Source organism: Asparagus officinalis, chromosome 8, assembly GCF_001876935.1.
Source record: "Asparagus officinalis chromosome 8, Aspof.V1, whole genome shotgun sequence".
In the NCBI taxonomy this organism is placed as follows: domain Eukaryota; kingdom Viridiplantae; phylum Streptophyta; class Magnoliopsida; order Asparagales; family Asparagaceae; genus Asparagus; species Asparagus officinalis.
Window position 1 is genome coordinate 91,094,790 of NC_033801.1, and position 22,075 is coordinate 91,116,864.

Below are 22,075 nucleotides of genomic sequence, written 5' to 3' on the forward strand. Positions count from 1 at the left end.
TCTTCCTTCAATATGTTGTGTGTGACTGCCTTAGCGAGCGACAACCAGATTTTCTCTAGAGCCTTCCTATCTAGTATCTCTCAATCCTCGTCTGACTCTTCTTTCTTCTTTCCCTTAGACTTGCCCATCAACGGGCAATACAAGCCCTTCTGGTACATATAGTCCTATATTTGCGACTTCCAGTAGGTGAAGTCTGCACTGTCAAACTTCTCGATCTTAGATTTTTTTTTCTCTACCATTGCTCTCTCACAATCCTTCTGAACGAATCTCTGATACCATTTGTTGGAGGTTTCGAAACAATCAAATCAAACCCTTACCCTTCCAAACCTTGTGTTTGAGAGTAGGAAAGTAGGAAAAATCACAACAAATAAAAGATAAAAACTTGTAGGAAAGTAAACAAGAAAGAACACACAAGATTTAATGAGGTTCGGCAATCGTGTCTACGTCCTTGGGAGCCACACCACACAATTCTTTGATTAATATTGAAGAAGACTACAATGCCCACAAATAAGATCTAATCTCTCTGAGATCTCTCTGAAGAATTCTCTCAAAACCCTCTTTTTTACAATGCCCACAAATAAGATCTAATCTCTCTGAGATCTCTCTGAAGAATTCTCTCAAAACCCTCTTTTTCTGATGTCTAATCTCTTCTCTGAGATCTCTCTGAAGAATTCTCTCAAAACCCTCTTTTTCTGATGTCTAATCTCTTCTAAGGCGTTCTATATATATAGAAAACCTAAAACTAAAACAGACTAGAAATTCTAAAACCAAAAAACAAAACAGATTAGGAATCCTAATAACATGTTACCAAAACATATTAAGAATCCTGTTACCCAACAATTTATTTGATTCCAGCTTTGAGTCTACATCCCTTAGACTAACATTCCCAAACACTAAAACTGATCACAATGGCTGAAACAAAACTTATTTAACGGGTTAATAATTTAGTCCTTCAGATTATCGAATGGACTAAGTACATTAATCCTTATCTTTAACACCTCATCCTTAACCCTTGGCCAAACAGGGTCATAATGTATAGGCGTTTATACGTTGCTTGAAGAAAGGGGTAAAAAAATGATTCAAATGATTGATAGGCTTTGTTGTAATGTTATATGGGAAACTTTTTTGCAATGTTTAAATTGTTGTTGGCAATGTTGGATAGCAGATTCCTAATCTATTTTGGTAACATGAGGTTATTAGGATTCCTAATCTATTTTGGTAACATGAGGTTATTAGGATTCCTAATCTATTTTGGTAATAGGTTATTAGGATTCCTAATTTGATTTTGATTTTGGTTTAGAATTCCTAGTATGTTTATGATTTTAGGATTTCTATATATATGGAACAATTGGAAGAGAGAATTTGGAGAAGCAAATTGGAGATATTTGGAGTACAGAAAAGAGGTATTTTCTGAGCTATTTGTTTAGGGTTTTGTTTGGAGAGATTAAGAGCGTGTTGGTGAGATTAGTTTGTTCCTTCGAGTGAGTTGTAATCTCAGTTTGTACTCTTTCTCTATTAGTGAAAAAACCCATCCCCTTTCTTGCCCCGTGGACGTAGGCAATTTGCCGAACCACGTTAAAATTGGTCTTTTGTTTGTGCATTGATATTTAGTTCATTTTGCTCTCTTGGATTGGTGTTTGGTTTGGTTCCTCGACACAGCTTTTGGCATAACAATTTGGTATCAGAGCTCCGGGTTGGATTTGGGAGCTTGTTCGAAGGATTCGCTGAAGGATTCCTATTTGAAGAATTAGATCGACAACATAGGAGAAACAAGCACATCGGGATTGTCTCTTTCAAAGGCGATATAGAGTCTGAGCATCAATAACACGAAGATTGATGTTCCGAAGTTCGACGGCAAGATTAATTTTGGATTGTTGAGGTGTCAGGTGATGGACGCCTTAGATGCATAAAATTTGGAGGAGATTCTTGAGTTACAAGAGAAACTCGCTGATATAGAGGACAAGGTTTAGAAGAAGATGAATAGTATGGCTTGTGGAGTTATTCGGTCATGCTTGACGCTGGATCTTATTTATGACGTAATGAACGAGACGTCGGTGAAGAGAATGTGGGAAATACTCAATGAGAAGTATCTGACGAAAAGCATTGAGAATCGGCTTCACTTGAAGAAGAGGTTTTACCAATTCAAGATAAAGAGGAGAGTTTCCATTCGGGAGCATGTTAACAACTTCACAAAGCTAATTTCGGATATGGCCAATGTAGATATCATGGTTGAGGATGAAGACAATGTGATGCTACTATTGTGTTCATTGCCGGAGGATGATTTTGGTACATTTGCTCTCACTATGATAAATAGAAAAACTATGGTTAGCTACAAGGAGGTGACCTCAGTTTTGGTGAATTATGAGTTGAGGAAGAGTAATGACGAACCCTCCGAGAAGGCATCGGGAGATGTATTAGCAGTTCGAGGCCGTGGTCCAAACTGTCATCCAGGTGATCGCTCAAGATCGAAGTTAAGAGGTGGCTATAGAAATATTGGTAGGAACCAGTGTCGTTTTTTAAAAGAAGATGGACATTGGAAAGCTGAATGCCCAAAGTTGAATGATCAACCCGGGAAGAATAAGGGGAAAGCTGTATAAGCTTCAGAGGTGAATATTGTCAAGACTAGTGGTAACAATTCAGATTCGGATTCTTCAGGCTACTCATTATCTACACTACCATCAGTTTGTGTTGCCTACTCTACAGAGTGGATGTTGGATTCGGGCGCTACATACCATATTTGCCCTAGGAGGGATTGGTTCTCCAGCTTTTAGGAGTTGGAAAGAGGAGATTTCATGCTCATGGGGAATGATCACAAATGCTCTATTGGTGGTATCGGTACCGTTCGGATCAGGATGAGTGATGGGGTGATTCGGGAGTTGGTTGGAGTGAGGTTCGTTTCCTCAGTTAAAGAAGAATATCATTTTACTTGGAGCTTTGGAGGCAGCAGGCTATAGGGTGACCTTAGCGGATGCACGCTTGAATGTTACATTTGGGTCCATGATTGTGATGAAGGGCTTCAGAAAGAATAACTTATATTATTTGCTTGGGAGCACGGTGATTGATAGAGCTCTGACGACTTTATTTCATTTGGCTAGATTGTGGCGTTGTTTGGTGCTAGGGTATTTGATTGGTGATGCCGTGCATAGGTTGTTGAGGAGTGCTTTGACCTGCAGTTTGAAGTCCTGTGAACCCATTGGTATGAGCAAGAAGACCGAGGTGGAGTTTGGCATTTCTATCCATCATTCGAGGGGTCTTCTGAGGGGTGTTCATTCAGGCATTTGGGGGCCTTCCAAGGAAGCATCATTGGGAGGTAATAGGTATGTGGTTTCCACAGTTGGAGATTGCTCTAGGCATTGGTTGGTTGCAACCAAGTCCCGTTGGTATGAAGTCCTAGAAGCCTGCAACAAATGGAGGAAGTGTATTGGTACAAATGTGAAGGTACTTCAGTCTGATGTTAGAGGGAGGTACAAGAGGGACCTATATCTGAATTTGTGCCAAGCTCACGGTAATAGGAGACACTTCATTGGTGTGGAAACTTTGAGGCGACGTGATGAGATGGCAGATTTGGGGAGCTGTTCCTTTCTGGAGGAGGATAGGCATTTGATGTCGAGCATTGACATTGGTGTGCGGGCTACGACATGTTTGGGCCGTCTCATGTATAGGTTGCCGACTGCTGCATGTAGATATATGGGATCTGGTGGAGCTGCTTCAGATTTTGGTCGGTGTCGGATATTTGGTTACCCAGCATTTGGTCACATCGAGGATGTAAGATTTGATCCGATTGCGCGTTTGGGATTCGGAGGATCATTTGATTATCGTTTGGGAGCTTCTGATTTTGTTCTGAGCAGGAATATCACTTTTGACTCTCGGCAGGTGGAGAGTGTTGATCAGGTCGTTTGGATATCGCAGCAGGTGGAGGGTGATGCTACTTCACGTTGGGTGGAACTTATTCCACATACTCCAGATCATATTGCGTCATTTAGAATTCCAGCTGAGGTGACACAGGTTGGGGATCATTTGATTTCGGATGCAGATGATGGATTGGTTTTGGATTTGGTTGCAGCTGGTGGACATGATTTGGATATGGTCATTGCTTCACCTCAGATGGAGGTGTTTGATTTGTATCAGTTTGGGGCCGCTATCAGTTGCAGATCCATTAGCGATATTGGGGAAGAATTGCAGACTTTTCTATTTGTTTGAGGGCCTTTAGAGGCCGTTTGGGTGAACTACGTGAATACTTGATTCTTTGGGCAAGAGGATACGTAGGCAGTCAGATTTGATGCAGCCGATTTGGTGAGTTGATACCGACATTTGGAGTTTGTTCGCATTCTCGTTTGGGTTCTCGACTTATTGTGGATTGAGTCCGTTGTAGTGGATTTGTTCCACTTCGTACTGGACGCAATAAGTGAGACGTTTGGTTGGTTTTGGTGTCGGCTCAGTTTTAGGAAAACTTCGCCAAGATGGAGAATTGTTGGATAGCGGATTCCTAATCTATTTTGGTAACATGAGGTTATTTGGATTCCTAATCTATTTTGGTAACATGAGGTTATTAGGATTCCTAATCTATTTTGGTAATATGTTATTAGGATTCCTAATTTGATTTGGATTTTGGTTTAGAATTTCTAGTATGTTTATGATTTTAGGATTTCTATATATATGGAACAATTGGAAGAGAGAATTTGAAGAAGCAAATTGGGGATATTTGGAGCACAGAAAAGAGTTATTTTCTGAGCTATTAATTTTAGGGTTTTATTTGGAGAGATTAAGAGCTTGTTGGTGAGATTAGTTTGTTCCTTCAAGTGAGTTGTAATCTCAGTTTGTACTCTTTCTCTATTAGTGAAAAAACCCCCATCCCCTTTCTTGCCCCGTGGACGTAGACAATTTGCCAAATCACGTTAAAATTGATGTTTTGTTTGTGCATTGATATTTAGTTCGTTTGGCTCTCTTGGATTGGCGTTTGGTTTGGTTCCTCGACACAGCTTTTGGCACAACAGGCAATTCATCTCGATATTCTGCAGACAAAATGGCTCCATGGTTTTGGAGGGAGTTGTTGAAAGTGAGGGATTGGATGGTCTAATCCAGCAAATGAGGAAGTGGGAAGTTGTTGGCAGTTCATCACAAAGATTCTAGCCTGTAATAACTCTCATCAGATGCCTTAGGCTTCTACTATGTGGTGTTGTATTTCAGCCCCTGAGCACGCGCACGTTCCGTGGTTGGTAGCGGGGTTCAATTCCAGTTGCTGTGATGATTTATTGATGGTTTTCTGCATTTCCAACAGTTATTGCGGGTGTAGTTTAATTTTTAAAAGTTATTGGGTGTTTACTGCAAAACGCTGAAAATTCTTAGGGATTTGGTGTAATTTACCCTCAATTCTTTCGTTGTACCTGTTCAGCTTTTGTGCGGAAGAAAGTTTTGGTTTGGCAGTATCAGACGAGGGATCCTAAGAGCTTCATTTGCAGCACCAGTTTATCATCTACGGAGGGAGAGGAAAACCATAACTTTCACTTAAGAGAGATCACAATCATCAACTCAAAAATCGTCAGCTGAATAAAACCAGTGGTATCAAATTAAAGATAATAAAATTTGGCAGAAGATTTCTTGCTTGAATTAGGAGCGGTAACAAGAGCCTGAGTTGGGTCCACTTTGTATTGCAAAGACCTTATGACTTGCATAAGGTCCCTAGCACAAAAATCACATAGTACGACCAACAAATAATGAAAAAGACACTTATAACAGAAGACACCATTAAGCACTCCGGTTAATTGCATCTACAGTTCTTGAGCTCCAGGCTATATTATTTTTTCCCGCTAGGTTAAGATGACAAGTAAAAATCACTTGACTAAGATGACAAGTAAAAATCACTTGACGATAAATCACCTTTTGCATTCATACATATTAGCGGGAAAAGATTAAATTGCAGTATCATTATTTGAGTTTAACTGGATGTAAGTGTTAATAAAATAGTTTATCAGATCTAAATCACATCACCATAGTATAAAAAGGAGTATGTACATTTAACCGTACATATCATATGCCAAATTTTTGGCCCTTAATTTCTCTAGTCATGATCCCATGCCAGCCCAAATGTTCCTTTCGGCTCCTCAATAATTCACTCCGCAATATCCGTAACTAGTCGTGTGTCATGTGGGGCTCAAATTGTCTCCTCCTTTTTCTTCTTCACCATCATATGTACACAATGTTCCATTTCTTCTTCTTGTCATTAATTTCATATAATCTCTATGCAAATTTTATGCACGTGTAAAGAAAGTCATACAAATGTTGAGCTGTCTACTTAGCTTGAGACTTCTTCCAACAACTTGTACCGTCTGACCTTACCTCTAAATGCTTGCCGTGATCTCCCCAACCCCGGAGAGATCTCCTTCGATCTCATCCTCTCGTTCACGTCAGATAACGATCTCTGAGGAACTCTTTGCTTCTTGATGGGCTTGTTGAGATTCGAAGAGAACGAACCTCGGCTGACTCCCATGCCTCCGTTCGATGACGAACAAAAAGAAGAATTTGAGTTGACGGTATCTGTATTTGATTCGAGCAATGAGCAATATTTCCCTCCATCCTCTCTTAAACACCAATTGCATGCTCGGTAGGTGTCGACCTTCAGATAGAGATCACTACAATATCTAGCTCATGTAAGAAACTAAGGGATGTTAGGATGACTGAAAAGATATTAGCAGTTTAAAGAACATAGATTTATTTCATTAAAAAAACAGAGAGAGCATAGATTTAGGCCATGGATCTCGGAGTCTTTGTCATTCAACTTCAAATGTTGGTAGTCTGTTGTAGTGATTAACTAGCTTTTGCCCTGTGTGATGCCCGGAATATAGTATTGCAACATTAATTGGTGTAGATCGTGTAGCAATATTATGATTTTAACGGTTGTATATTGCTTTCACTCTAAAACTCATAATATAAATTAGAAATATTATTAAGATATTAATTAAAAACTTATTCATTTGAAAATTATCGCCACCAATAGTGAAGAAGAAAGTAGGTTGTGAAAAGTCACCATATAATCAAATTCATGCAAGCAATTCAAAAGCAAGTGCAGCCGAAGGGTATAGATAGATACGTAAATAGTCTTACTTGTGTCGATGCCATTACAATATGCCTCTTAGGTAAAACATTACAAATGTTAGAATCATCAAAAAAAATATTAATTTAAAGAGCCTGCATAGTTATTACGAAGTTAATCTAGATCTTTTCTGAATTAAATTTCAAATTAACTTTAAAGTTCATTGTATAAATCAATCTATAGATTGGCTTGAACTATCTAGGTCTGATCAAACACCGGATCGTGTACAAATAACTGGAATAACAAACTAAAGACGCACCTAGTCAGGATTTAAACATGGAACTTTTCAGTTATTCAGTTTCCTGATGGTTGAATTTTCTCTAAATGGACAGATACATAGATAGGCTTACTTGTGTTGTGATCGAAAATGGCAGATTTTGCATCTGAAGAGCTCCTGCGGCAGGCCATGATCGCCGCACATGCAACAGACGGACGAGGAGGAGGATGGAGATGAAGATGGCGAAGCTCCTTTGCTCCCCATCTCATGTGATCAATTTGCGATCAAAGAGAGAGAGAGAGAGAGAGAGAGAGAGAGAGAGAGAGAGAGAGAGAGAGAGAGAGAGAGAGTGTTTTTTTGATTCTAGTGAGAGAGAGAGAGAGAGAGAGAGAGAGAGAGAGATTGTAATTTGATTGCTTGTTGTTTGGTTGCACTAGGAAGGAGAAAGGAGGGGACAAGGGAGGAAAAAAGTATCGGTGGAAATTTGAGGAAAGGGGCAGGGCCAGGAGGAACCATCCATCCCTACCGTATATGTCCCTTTCGGTTGCTTGGAATTGAGAAGGATTGAGGCAGGGGGGGCCTTGTGTGGTTTGAAAAGAAAAGGATGTTAGATGGTAAGTTGCTGGCCTAATCAGAAATCAAGTTGTCTGTTTGTATGAAGTGCACTGACAACTAGACTATCTCCCCAAGATACACTCATAACGAAAGAACCTAATCAGAAATCAAGTTGTCTGTTTGTATGAAGTGCACTGACAACTAGACTATCTCCCGAAGATATACTCATAACGAAAGAACGAACAGTGTAGAATTAGGATCTTATGAGAACCATCTTGTAGAAATGTGGTGATTTACATCATAAATAATAGAAGAGTTAGAATTTAAAAAAATCAAGCACTGTGAATAATATTGATCAATTTTTTTCTAGGGGTATATTGTCCTTCAAGTAGGAATTCTCTGCGGGCGAGCGGTTTTGAGCCTTACATTGGGGAGATAAAATATCATTTTGGTCCCTATTTATCATATCTAGGGCTCAGACCCATCTGGTCGCATGAGGGCGGTTCTTACAGAGCTAGACTCCTATCCTCTCTCTTCAACTTTTACAAGCGATATGCTTGCTTGCACGGGTAGATCTGATTTTCTTATTTTACATACTAGGAATTTTTCCAAATTTGAGCTTTCCTTATAAATGAAATTTGCATATAATAATTTTGAATATTATTATATGTTTCCTCTATGCAATATGTAGTATGTTGCCCGTAAATGACAAATGAGAAAAATTGAGATTCTTTTCCTCTCACGAAATTTGCATTTATTTGCAAATTACATGTGGGAGTTGTTAGATTTGAGATGCAAGCCTAGAGGTGGGTGAAAAGAGTTGCTACCGTTTTTCACTAAAAAACACAAAATATGCAGCGGAATAGAAAAAAGTGAACACCAATTATTAACCACAAATAACAACCAACCAAGGACAAGCAAGATTTTATAGTGGCTTGGATAGCAATCTTACGTCCACTCTTCCTTCTGACGAAGGAGCTTCCTCACTATACCAAGACTTCTCTTGAATCACAACCCAATTCAATAGGCTTACAAAGACTGCACCCCAAAATCTACTTGAAACCAGTCGTCTATTCTAACTCTTCACATGAGTAATACCTAGCCCTAGCTAGACCTACTTTTTTAATTCACATCAGCCTAAGCATCGTAAAAAAAGTTTAAACCAATAAAAACAAAAAATAATTAAGCGCAATACAAAAAGATCTTATAGTCCTTGCTTTATTGAATTGTTTTCCAAAAGATTTATTATGGAGATATGAAAGAACGGCGACGATGATGAGATCCAAGGGTAGCGATCCTCGAATGTTGCTGATCGGATGATGAAGAAAGATATCAAGGGTGATTTTCCGAGAAGCCTGAGCAAGATCCTTTCACTAACTTAAAACCTTAGCGCTCTCTCTCTCCCTCCCTCTCCCTCTCCCTCTCCCTCTCCCTCTCTCTCTCTCTCACTCTCAATTAGGTAAGGAATGTCTCTAGAAATCATGAGGAAAGAGTCTATATACCTAAACAATGAAAGACAAAGATTGAGTTCGAAAAAGCTAAAAAATAGCAAATCTGGCACTCAATCGTTGATGGTGAGACTTAACCACCAATATGTAATTGTAGACTATCAATGATTCACTATATGCCATCGATAAGCTCAATCTACGATCAGTGATTAGATATATTAGATCTAGGGCTTTCTGGAAAGCTATTATAATAGCAATTTGTATAACCAAATCAAAAGTTATGACCCATGCAATTTTTAGCATTGGTGTATGTTTTTAATCCTGCTACTGACTATTTTAAAATTGTTTAACGGAAACATTCACCTTGAGCTGTATATCTCCAAATTGAGCTTTATTTGTTCCCATAAACTCTTGACAATGAGATAGAAATTTTCATAGACTGAAAATTGATTTTTACCCTTGATAGAAAATTTCATAGACTCAAAATTGATTTTTATTCTTGATATTTTTTAGAATCAGCCGTTATTAACTTGTCATTTTGCTCTTTTTAATAATGAACTTGATTCTAACTTCTTGTAACCTATATAAAATATCTTAAACATATATTAGACAAATAAAATGTTTGTTATTGATCAAATTAAGTCAATTGCACAAACATTGTCCTAACAATCTCCTCTTTTGATAATAACAAACCAAAAATTGAAGTCATAAGTATATATGTTTGAGATACATGAATTATGCACATTTTTAGTTTCATGACATAAAATATGATATGCAAGCTCCCCCTACATGTTTACATACATGAAATATGAGATACAAGTATATCATACTCTCTCTATAACTGAGCTTCTCTTATTTCAGAACTCCTCCTATTCTTCCAAAAACAAATTGTTCAATGATCTTCAAAAATAATTTCCAAAATTTACAAAACTCTCATATTACAAAATCAATTTCAATATTTATCCCCTATTTGTTATTATAAAAATTAAACCCACATCAATAGTAACATTTTATACTCGAGAAATTCAGATAAAAACCATCTAAAGATGAACAAAGAGAAAGACACACCAATTCACAAGAAAATGTTATATAAAAATAGTACAAGAGATTAAAATCTAATCACAAAACACTTGAATACGAGAGAATCACATTAAATATCACACACAAAAATGATTAAATATTATTGTAAAGTATATGAAATAAATAGTACAAAGAATTATTTATTGGACAAATTCAGATATATCAAAGAGAATAATGAGCAATAATAAGGCTTGAATTATCTCAACCTTAGAAACTAAGGACCAAAATGTCTCCCTATTACCTCAATTATATAGTATTTAGAGGAGGAACGATAGTATTTGGTAGGCGATTCATACTATCTCTATATAAAAATATCATGTACTTATGGCTACCCTTTAAAATTTGCACAAACATAATTCACGAGTGTAGGTCTCAAATTCTTTTAACAAATACACTCATATTTCCATATATTTCATAAGAGTATGGATCTTCAATCATCTTTTAATAAGTGTACTCTTTTTTTTTGATATATTTTTAGCATAAATGCACATTTGTACATATAAAGAATAAATGTGTGCATTATCCTAGTTAAAAACAAGCTATAAACTCTTGATATATTTCAAAACTATATTATAAAAAAATATAAAAGCTTTTTACCACTATTTCACATTACAAAACATGCTAAGTATAAAGCTAGGTGTATGATAATGTAACATGAAATATATCGAGGTGTGTGATAATGTAACATGAAATATATTAAGAAACAATGTATCAAATAATCATATTCTTACCATTGTGCAGATGTGAGAGAGAGAGAGAGAGAGAGAGAGAGAGAGTTGAAAACCATATGTGGACATTTGTGATATAATCAAACCTATATACTAAAAGATTATATGATCTGAATTAATTTGTAAAAGCATATATAAAGATATGGCCAAAAGTTTTTTAATTTTTTTAAAGAAAACAAAAAAGAAAGAAAAGAAAACTGTTACTTTATTTTTGATTAAATAAATCTAAAAACAACTCTAAAAGGAAAAGGAAAAAAATCAAGAAAGCCCAAGAAAAAGATCCAAATTATGTATATACAATAGGAAGTGTTATAGGATATACCTTTACTTACCCCTTTGAAAAGATTTTCTAAAAACAATCATTTACAAAAGTTATGCCTTTGTAATAAATCTTCGCTTGCACAATGAGACCCTAATCGCATGTATTAGAAAATTCTCATCTCATTTTCTTCTTGATTAGAGTAAGGAGCAGATTCTTATCTTCTGAATATGTCTTGAGCAACAAAAACATATGTGGCCTTGATCTTTAGCCTTCTTGCACACCTATAGAATAACATAAATGTGTGACCTAGGTACCCACATAGGTCTATGCTGGCTAGTAAATATGCCTTCAGATACCAAAATCCGCTTGACTATTTTAAGTCCATATTATATTCAATAATTCATTGAAGCGTGACCCGTTCGTCCACATAAAGTATAAATAGTAGAAGATGCATTTGGGATGTGTATAAAAAGTGTTAAATTGTTTTCTCTTACAAAAGAAAGTTATTTATATATTTTTTGAATATAATTAACTAAGTCTAGCTTTCACTTTTGCAAATTGTTGACTAGAAAGGATCGTGTTTAAACCTTTAGAACCCAAAGAAAAGTTTTTCACAACCTTTTTGAAATTAATATTTTTAGACTAATTATTTAATTTTAGGAAACAGTAGTGCATCGATTTTCAAGCTTTATTTGTTCAAAAGGCAACTCACATCAATGCTCAATTACCCTAGCAACTATTTTTTCATGTTCACAAATTTTATTTGTTAATTCCTTGGATAAATCACAATTCATGTCCCTGTACATGGAACATTATATGCATTTCAAAGAGGATTTTTCACTTGCATTGTTAGATGTATTCAATTCTAAAGAAAGATTTTTAATCTTATTACTCACCAATTTATTATCCTTCTTAAATATATCTTTTTAACAACTTTATATTTTTGGCAAAATTTTCAAATTGACCTAATATTTTATTATATTTAGAATATAGATCATCATATATAGGGTATACATCACTATTGGAGCTCTTGTGTTTGGATTCATCCAAAATGCTATCTTTGGCCATGAGACAACAATGTGCTTTTTTTATCATCATTGCTTGAGTTACTCTGCGACTCGTTCTAGTATTCACTTTGGAAATTTGCCCTTTCCCTTATAATCATTGTCGTTCAGGACGCAATTGCCCTTTCCTATGCTGAAAATAAATTAGTTTGGTATCAAAATCACAAGGATTATATTTATTTATATTACTTGTATAGTAATCTCGTTTGTCTTGCAGGAATTTCTAATCATTCTTTGATTTGACGAAGGATTTGTAGCCTTTAACAATTTGACCAACATGATTGTTTTCATCTTCAAAACCTGAGCTCCACTCTTTCTTCTTCTTAGATTAGGATATCTCATTTTTAGCTTTCAGGGTTAATGACTTCCCCTTGGTGTTGTCTTTGAAATCATTTTCTCTATCTTCTAATCACACTTCTGTTGTGCACAGCGGAATCAAAGGACATGAACAAGATAGGAGAACAAATCAACAACCAAACACAAGAACCACACAACAAGACACTAAATTTTACGTGGTTCGACAATGTGCCTGCGTCTACGGGGCAAGGAGGGAGAAGATTTCACTAATAGAGAAAGAGTACAAATAGGGTTTACAATCACTCAATAATCTTACAAAATAACCCTCAAACAAAAATCTCAAATCTCTCACAAATTCTTCCTTTTTAAGTGCTTAAGCAATACCTAAATCTCAGCTCTTAATCTCTCACCTAACCCTAGAAAACGTCATGTTCCTATTTATATCAAATAGGAATTCAAAACATGTCAGGAAACGAACAGGGCCCAAAACCACTACGCGGTCGACCAGGCATGAGCATCTAGTCGATCGGCCAGAAGCCCAAACTCTCATCCTGTAACTCATCTTACCTTTGGTTGACCGAACATACATGATCGGTCGACCAGATAGACGCATGAATCAAAACCATATAATCGTGCACCTTTTCGATCGACCAGACATGTATATTCGGTCGACCGACCAGCGACAGGGTTTCTCACATTGTAATTTCACAGTCTGTCGGTCGACCGGCCTATGCACTTCGGTCGACCGACCCGTGACTAGTCTTGTGCACTCCAAATTTCCTGATCTTCTTCGTCGTTTCTACAAATCTCCACCTCAACGAAGTTTTTCCTAAAAACTGAGCTAACCTCAATACAAACCATCCCACTTGTTGCGCCTAGTACGAAGTGGAGTCAATCCATAATAAGCTAGGAACCCAAATGAGAACTCTAACAAGGATCTCCACTGTGTTAGTATCAACTCATCAAATTGGTTGTATCAAACTGACTGCCTATGTACTCTCTTGCCCAAGAAATCAAGCCTCACGTAGTTCACCCAAATGGCCTCCAAAGACCCTCAACAACGAAGAATGTTCAACAACTCCAAACATGACCAAATTTCACCGCACTAACAACTTTGGTCAACATATCCGCTGGATTGTCCTTTATGTTGATCTTCTCTAATATAATGTCTCCATCATCCAAAACATCTCACACAAAATGGAACCTGACATCAATGTGCTTTGTTTGGGCATGATACACCTGGGTCTTTACCAAATAGAAATCTGACATGTTATCACATTTTACCCTAAAAGTATCCAGTGCAATCCCCAAGTTATCCAATAACCCCTGCAACCACAAAGCTACCTTCACAGCTTCAGTCAATGTCATATACTCTGTCTCCATAGTGGAAAGAGCTACTGTAGACTAAAGTGTATATTTCCAATACACCGGTGTTCCTGCTAGTGTAAACACAAATCCAGTAGTAGACAGACGCTTGTCAAGATCCCCAACATAATCCAAATCTACGTATCCAACACAATCCTGCCCATTTCTCCCATTTTTCTCAAATACAAAGCCAACATCCATGGTACCTTTGATATACTGTAAGATCTACTTTAAGGCCTCCCAATGACCCTTCCCGAGGTTATGCATGTACCTAGATATCATGCTCACGGTCTGTGACAAATTTGACCTTGTACACACCATAACATACATCAAGCTACCCACAACACTGGCATATAGAATTTTAGATATGTATTCACGATCCTCAATTGAAACAGGTGACATCTTAGATGGTATCTTAAAGTGGAGAGCTAATGGAGTACTCACCACCTTGACATTGCCATCAAAACTGAATTTCTTCAGTATCTTTTGCAAGTAACTCCTCCGAGTCAACTTCAACCTCCCCTTCACCCTATCTCTCTCAATTTCCATACCCAATATCTTCTTTACTTCTCCAAGGTCCTTCATCTCAAATTCAGATGACAACTCCTTTTTTAACTTTCTAATAGCTGAAGTATTCATGGAAGCAATGAGCATATCGTCAACATATAACAACAAATACATATACTCACCATATTGTAGCTTGTGCATGTACACACACGGATCATATGGGTTCCTCGTGTACCCTTGGCCAATCATAAAACTGTCAAATCTCTTATACCATTGTCGCGGTGATTGCTTCAATTCATAAAGATATTTCTTCAGTTTACATACTAAATCTTCCTTGTCTGCAACTCTAAAACCCATCGGTTGTGACATATAGATCTCCTTTTTTAAATCTCTATGTAGAAAGGCTATTTTCACATCCATCTAGATCAAATCCAAATCCAGTTGTGTCACCAATGCTAATAATATTCTTATCAATGAATGCTTCATAACAGGTGAGAATACCTCGTTGTAATCAATGCTCTCAAGTTGGGCATACCATTTGGCAACCAATCTGGCTTTGTATTGAATATCCCCATTAGAAGATCCTTCTTTCTTTGCATATACCCACTTGCATCCAATTATTTTCTTACCCTTTGGTAATTTTACAAGTTCCGAAGTGTCATTCTTTTGAAGAGAATGCATCTCCTCCTTCATAGCTTTCCTCCACTTGATTGAATCAGAGCTTGACTTTGCTTCCTTATATGTAGAAGAAACCAAATCATCAATGACCTCAACTGACAAAACATATGCAATTATCACATCATCATATCTAGCTAGCCGACAAATAATTCTTCGTGGTCTATTAGATGCAATGGACTCCTGAACATGACTATGTTCCTGAGTTCTAATATTCATTGTATCCTCTACTTTCTCATCTGTTATATCTCCTAGTGTCACCTCTCTAGGAGCCTCAATAGATACAATGCTATCTGAAGTCTATGGAGTCACATCATGCTCCACCTCCTATGATACCCCGCTAGTCTGACCTTCCTCCACCTGCTGAGGGACCCGAGGCCTTATCATGTGAGCCTCATCAAAAGTGACATATCTGTTAATGATTATCTTCTTGTCTTCTAGATTCCACAACTTGAAGCATTTAACTCCATCTCTAAAACCCACAAAGACTGCTTTTCTTGCTCTCAGATTCAATGTCCTATTATTCACATGATAGTAAGCTGGACACCTAAATTTCCAAATCAAATCATAATCACTAGCCACTGTACCAGATCATACCTACATAGGAGTCTTTCCATGTATCACAGTGCACGGTAACCTATTCACGAGATGGTTTGCATAAACCAACGCATCGGCCCAAAAGGATCTAGCTAATCCACTCTGTGAGAGTATACAACACCTTCTCCAGCAAGGTACGGTTTAATCTCTCAGCCACTCCGTTTGTTGGGGTGTCTCTCTAACTGTGAAATGGTGCCTAATGTCGTGATCCCGGCAAAACTATAAAAATAGATCACTCTTGTACTCACCATCATTATCAGAACGGAGTACTTTCACCTTTCTACCTGTTTGTAGCTCCACTTTCTTTTTCCATTCCACAAAGATATCCAGGACCTCATGTTTATGCTTCATGGTATATATCCAATTCTTCTTGGAATAATCATTAATGAAAGTGATAAAATAATTGGTCCCACCAAGAGATGTGTTTTTGGAAGGACCCCAAACATCTGTGTGAACATAATCTAATATACCTTGGATGTTATGAATCACTATGTTAAATTTTACTTTTGCCTTCTTCCTAAGTATGCAATGTTTACACAACTCCGTCTTGTAGGTCTTTGCACCCTTCAATAGCCCCTGCTTTGCCAATGTCTGCAGCGACTTATCACTAGTGTGTCCCAATCTCATGTGCCATAGATGGGTAGTATCCTCCTCTGTAGTAATAGAAGCAGCCAGACCCTCTATTACTATCTTGCCCTTCAAGTAGTAAAGATTATTTTCCCTGACACCTCTCATCACCACCATGGACCCCTTGGTGACCTTCAAAGTTACATTCTCCATGATCACCTTATAACCTGATGCCTCTAAAGTTCCAAGTGAAATAATATTCTTTGTCAATTATGGAACGAATCTCACTTCCTTCAACTCCCTAGTCACACTATCACATATCCTGATTCAAACTGTTCCAATACAACTAATGGGACATACGTGATCATTTTCCATTAACATGACATCCCCTCTCTCTAACTTCTCAAAGCTAGAGAACCAATCTCTCCTAGGGCAAATATGGTATGTAGCACCTGAATCCAACATCCACTCTGTAGAGTCTGCATAACAAACTGACGATAATTCTGGGCATGAATAGCCTGAAGAATCTAAATCTGAATTGTCACCACTAACTTTGGCAACATTCACATCTGAAGTCTGAACGGCTTTCCCTTTGTTCTTTCCGGCTCATCTTTCAACTTTGGGCATTCATTTTCCAATGTCCATCCTCTTTGCAAAAAGCACATTGATTCCTACCCACACTTCTATGACCACCTCTTGGCTTCGATTTTGAGCGATTAAATGGATGGGTTTAGGACTACAGTCTCTCACTGCCAATGCATCTCCCGATGCCTTCTCGGAGGGTTCGCCACCACTCTTCCTTAACTCATAATTCACCAATACTGAGGTCACCTCCTTGTAACTAACAGTGATTCTACCATTAATCATTATAAGGACAAATATACCATTATCATCCTCTAACAATGAACATAATAGCAACATCACATTGTCTTCATCCTCTACCATGATATCCACATTGGTCATATCCAATAGCAATTTCGTGAAGTTATTGACATGTTCTCTAATAGAAACTTCCCTCTTTATTTTGAATTGGTAAAACCTCTTCTTTAAATGAAGACAATTCTCAATGCTCTTTATCAAATACTTGTCATTGAGTGTTTCCCACAACCGTTTTGCCGATATTTCATTCATGACATCATAAATCAAATCTGGCATCAAACACGGTCTAATAACCCTACATGCTCTACTATTTATTTTCTTCTAAGCCTTATCCTCTATATCATCGGGTTTCTCTTGTAATTTAAGAGTCTCTAAATTTTGAGCATCCAATGATCCATCACTTGACACCTCCACAAACCAAAATTTATCTTGCCATCAAATTTTTAAACATTAATTTTTGTATTAGTAATGCTCAAACCTTGTATCACCTTAGTTAAGGATGATCCGGATGTACTTGCTTCGATCATGTTGACAATCCAATCTTCAAACGAAAATTTGTACCAAATCCTCTTGTAGAATCCCTAGCTTTCTCCTCCAAATTGAACCCCAAGCTAACCTGGAGCTCGGAAACCACTTGTTGTGCGTAGCAGAATCGAAGAACACGAACAAGATAGGAGAACAACTCAACAATCAAACACAAACATCACATAGCAAGACACTAAATTTTATGTGGTTCGGCAATGTGCCTACGTCCCCGGGGCAAGGAGGGGGAAGATTTTACTAATAGAGAGAGTACAAATAGGGTTTACAATCACTCAATAATCTCACAAAATAACCCTCAAATAAAACTCTCAAATCCCTCACAAATTCTTCCTTTCTAAGTGCTCAAACAATGCCCAAATCTAAGCTCTTAATCTTTTACCTAACCCTAGAAAAAGTCATGTTCCTATTTATATCAAATAGGAATTGAAAACAAGTCAGGAAATAAACATGGCCCAAAACCGCTGTCACGCCCTGCTTCCCAAAATACCGAGGAATTAGAACGTGAATAAGCCCGCGACATATTAGACTGAGGAGAAATGTACTAGACCTTCTAATCAATCTAATATGCTAAGCGTCAAGCAATATAAAGCGAAGTCACAGGTCCCCGATCATAGTAGCAAGAATATAATAAATAACTCAGAAGCAAAAGATACATATCACAACTAAAATAATCATCCAGACATAATATTCGGGTCGAACATGCCCTTATACAAAACTATCTGAATGAAATGCTAGAAAAATATAAAATACATCGATCAGGCAAAAATGGAAAGTACTGCAAAAGTAAATTAGGGTCATCAACTAACTAAAAGAGGTAACTAAGCTTCAACTTGTTCTTCTGTTCTGTTTGCAAAGTTTTCATGTGGAGGATACTCTGGCTCCTGTGCTACTCCGAACTATAGATGTTCATCCTCTAAATCTGATGTACATCCCGAGAGAAAAAGAGTACATCAGCGTGCATGACACAAGGTAAGATCCCATAAGAAAGAATAGAAACGGTCGAGCAACCAATGCGATAATAGTGATAATAAATAGAAGCATGGTACTAGAATTCTAACAATCTAAATGCAATCTATCACTAGAATATAATAATTAGAAGAATCCAAAAATCAATCGGATAATGAGGTCATGCAGTTAGTGATCAGAATAATCATCCAAGTAACAGGGTCATACAACTAGATGTAATTAATACTTAAAAATCTACAACTCGAGACGTAGTATGTCGAACAAAATAACCCAAACAAGAAAACCCTCATGTATATACCATATGTCTCAAATTGTAGATAATTAAATATTAATTCTGATCTATGTATGAAAAGAATATAACTGGTCTGTATCTCACAAGAATCCAAAATCATCCAAATAACGAGGTCATGTAACTAATCATTCTATAACAAGTCACCGGTTAATATCTTACATAGAGTCAACGTTCATATCATCGGATAACTGATTGTTTCGCATATCCCCTACGTGCACCCAATACGCCGCTACACAAGATCGGTCAAAGGGTTACACGCAATCCGATTTCAGCCTGGTCTGAACTCAAGCTAAACTTAGGTGAATGTCAAATTCACGAACCAAAGTGACTACAAAAGCTTCACTTTGACCCAACAAACCAACCCCAATGCTACACGAGATTATGGGGTGAGCCTGGAAGATACATCAACAGCCACATCCGATCACATGACCAAAAACTTTCCTATCCCAACTCTTCTCACTTTTCTAAGTCAACACAATGTCGTCCCGATAGTAACCTCATCAAATTGAGCCACCACCATTTCACTCGATGAAACAGCTGCTCCCACCCCTGGTCGCCATCCTCTGTAGGGTGAAAATTTGATTCTTCCGAAGGAAGGAGTTTCGTTTGTATTTATAAGACACATGTCTCTAGGTCACGCAAAGCCACTACGGTCATGACTACTAACGGTTCTCAATCACAATAAGAAATAACAAATACGACTGATCATGTACAATAATATCATGGCATATCAGGTAATCAAAATTAAGAGCCATAAATTTATGAACAACCAACTATGTAATTCAGAAAATAATCTTTTTTGCAAGATAATTTATTTATTTAAAAAAATTATTTTGCAAAATAAATTCTTTTAGTTCATTTCCTATTATAATAATCCAAAATATTCTCTTTTTCAGAATAAATTTCTTTAAATTATTATAATTATCTAAAAATGATTCTTTTGCCCAAATTAAATTCTTTTAATTCATTATAATTATTCTAAAAATGTTATTTATCATATTACTATGATTTATTTAATATTATTCATCAAACAATCTCATGTAGATAATTATATCATAATCTAAACACTATAACCAATCACAATACAATCAAATATATGCATATAATTTATAATGAATCTAAAATTAAAATTTGAGCAAGAGGGATCTTGCCTTCGAGGCCAAGGGACCAGTGGATGAGGCGGCAGCACTGTGTAGATGCGGTACGACGAATCTGAAGCAGATGGAGCAGTGGATCTGGACGGCACGGTTGTAGGGGACGACGACAACGACAGTGCAGAAGAGTGGCGGCGGCATGACGGTTGAAGGGACTGTCAGAGTTGGACAGTGGGAGAAGGGACAACGACGAGCGGCGACGATGAGAGGATAACGATGCGTGCCTGTTTTTTAGAGACGGTGACGATTGACCTATTTGGAACTAGCGACGATGTGAGAGTTCGTCAAGAGTTGCTGCATTGAGAACGATAAGAGCTCGACGCAGGTAGTTCGAGGAGGAGTGGCTGCGGGTTAGGTGAGCGTGAGGAGGAAGGAGGCGGAGATGAGGGAAGGGGCTGCAGCGGGTGTAGGAGAGGTGACGATGTGGAGCTTGGGCGTTGGTCAAGGAATGGGGCGGTTCAAGGGTGAAAGGTTGTAGAGTTGATTGGTGAAGCAGGGGGTGAGAGGAAAAGGTAGGGCTTGGGCGTCGCTGAGGTGTTCGGGGCCTGAGCGAAGGGGGCTCGAACGGTGGAGCTGCTTCAGCGGCATTGATCGAAGGTGGTGGGCTGAGGCAGGCAGGCTGTGGATCTCTCGGCGGGCGACTGAGCTTGGGTGGGTTCATTGAGAGAGATGAGAAGAGAGAGATAAAGAGAGGGAGGATGAGAGTGAGAGTGACAGAGAGAGAGAGAGATCTTGAGCTAGAGTAATAAGAGAAGAGAGAGGAGGGTTGATGATAATAGATGAGAGAGAGAGAGAGGGAGAAGGGACACGATTTGAGGGGGAAGCGGGTTTTGAGGAGGGTTTTAGGGGAGTGGGGTAGGGGAGAGAGAGAAAGAGAGAGAGATATTGATTGGAGAGAGAGTGGCTGATATGAGGGAACCAGGGGAAAGTTAGATAACAGATTGACTGTCGTGTTGATCAGCTGATAGCTATAAATAGAGATAGAGGATAAGGGTTGAGGCTAAAAATTAATACAAGATAATAAATAACAAATAATAATAATAATAACAATAATAAATAACCAAATATTAATTAAAAGTTTTACCATAACAATTAAAGTTATACTTTAGTAAAACCATTAAAATAAATATAAACTCGTATTTTAAAATCATAGAAAATTCAAGAAAATTAGAAAAAATTACAAATACTCTTTTAGAAAATAATTTTTTATATTTAAATACCATAAAAATTATTTAAACTAGTATTAAAAATTTACGGTCATTACATCCTACCCCCTTAATGTTGGATATCATGTCCCCATGATATAATTTTGATGATAACAATTTATTCATAATGTGAATCACTATGTGTGTTATACAAATGCACTAACATTTAAATATAGTTTTTCAACATCAAATATGAACAAGTGCAAGATGAGTTCAAGGCATTATGAAGTAAAATTTAAATATAGTTTTTCAACATCAAATATGAACAAGTGCAAGATGAGTTCAAGGCATTATGAAGTAAAAAAAGATGAAGAACAAATATATCAATGTAATTTTTACATTTTTTCTTTACTTAGAAATATTGTACAAGCCTTGATCACTCACACACACACACATAGAAATTAGAACACACTAACATATGCTTAGTGTGTTGGTTAACAATAAAAATCCCATATGTTAACCATTAGAGTATTTAGTTAATCATTGAGTCTAAAAATATTTCATGCATAACATTTTTTTAGCCTTAGTAGTCGACTAATTAGAATAGTAGTCGACTATTGTAGTCTAAGTTCAAGATATAAGTT

General features: G+C 37.3%; 1 protein-coding gene across 2 annotated transcripts; it reads right to left on the reverse strand.

Annotated features, from left to right (window-relative positions):
* LOC109822821 lies at positions 5,849–7,649 on the reverse strand. 2 transcript variants are annotated; one of them, XM_020389077.1, is made up of 2 exons: positions 7,441–7,649; positions 5,849–6,629 (listed from the first exon to the last, which is right to left on the reverse strand). In XM_020389077.1, exons 1-2 carry the CDS (start codon positions 7,569–7,571, stop codon positions 6,293–6,295), a joined length of 468 nt encoding a protein of 155 aa, XP_020244666.1. In that variant the 5' UTR covers positions 7,572–7,649; the 3' UTR covers positions 5,849–6,292. The 2 variants fall into 2 exon arrangements, with proteins under 2 accessions (XP_020244666.1, XP_020244664.1); XM_020389075.1 differs by having other exon boundaries at positions 5,852–6,638.

Bases quoted from the DNA above. Each gene is read 5' to 3' on its own strand.
- LOC109822821 (XM_020389075.1), bottom strand. From the start codon at position 7,571: ATGGGGAGCAAAGGAGCTTCGCCATCTTCATCTCCATCCTCCTCCTCG. The intron at 6,639-7,440 runs GTAAGCCTATCT...TACATGAGCTAG, and splicing joins CATTTTCGATCACAACACAA to ATATTGTAGTGATCTCTATC.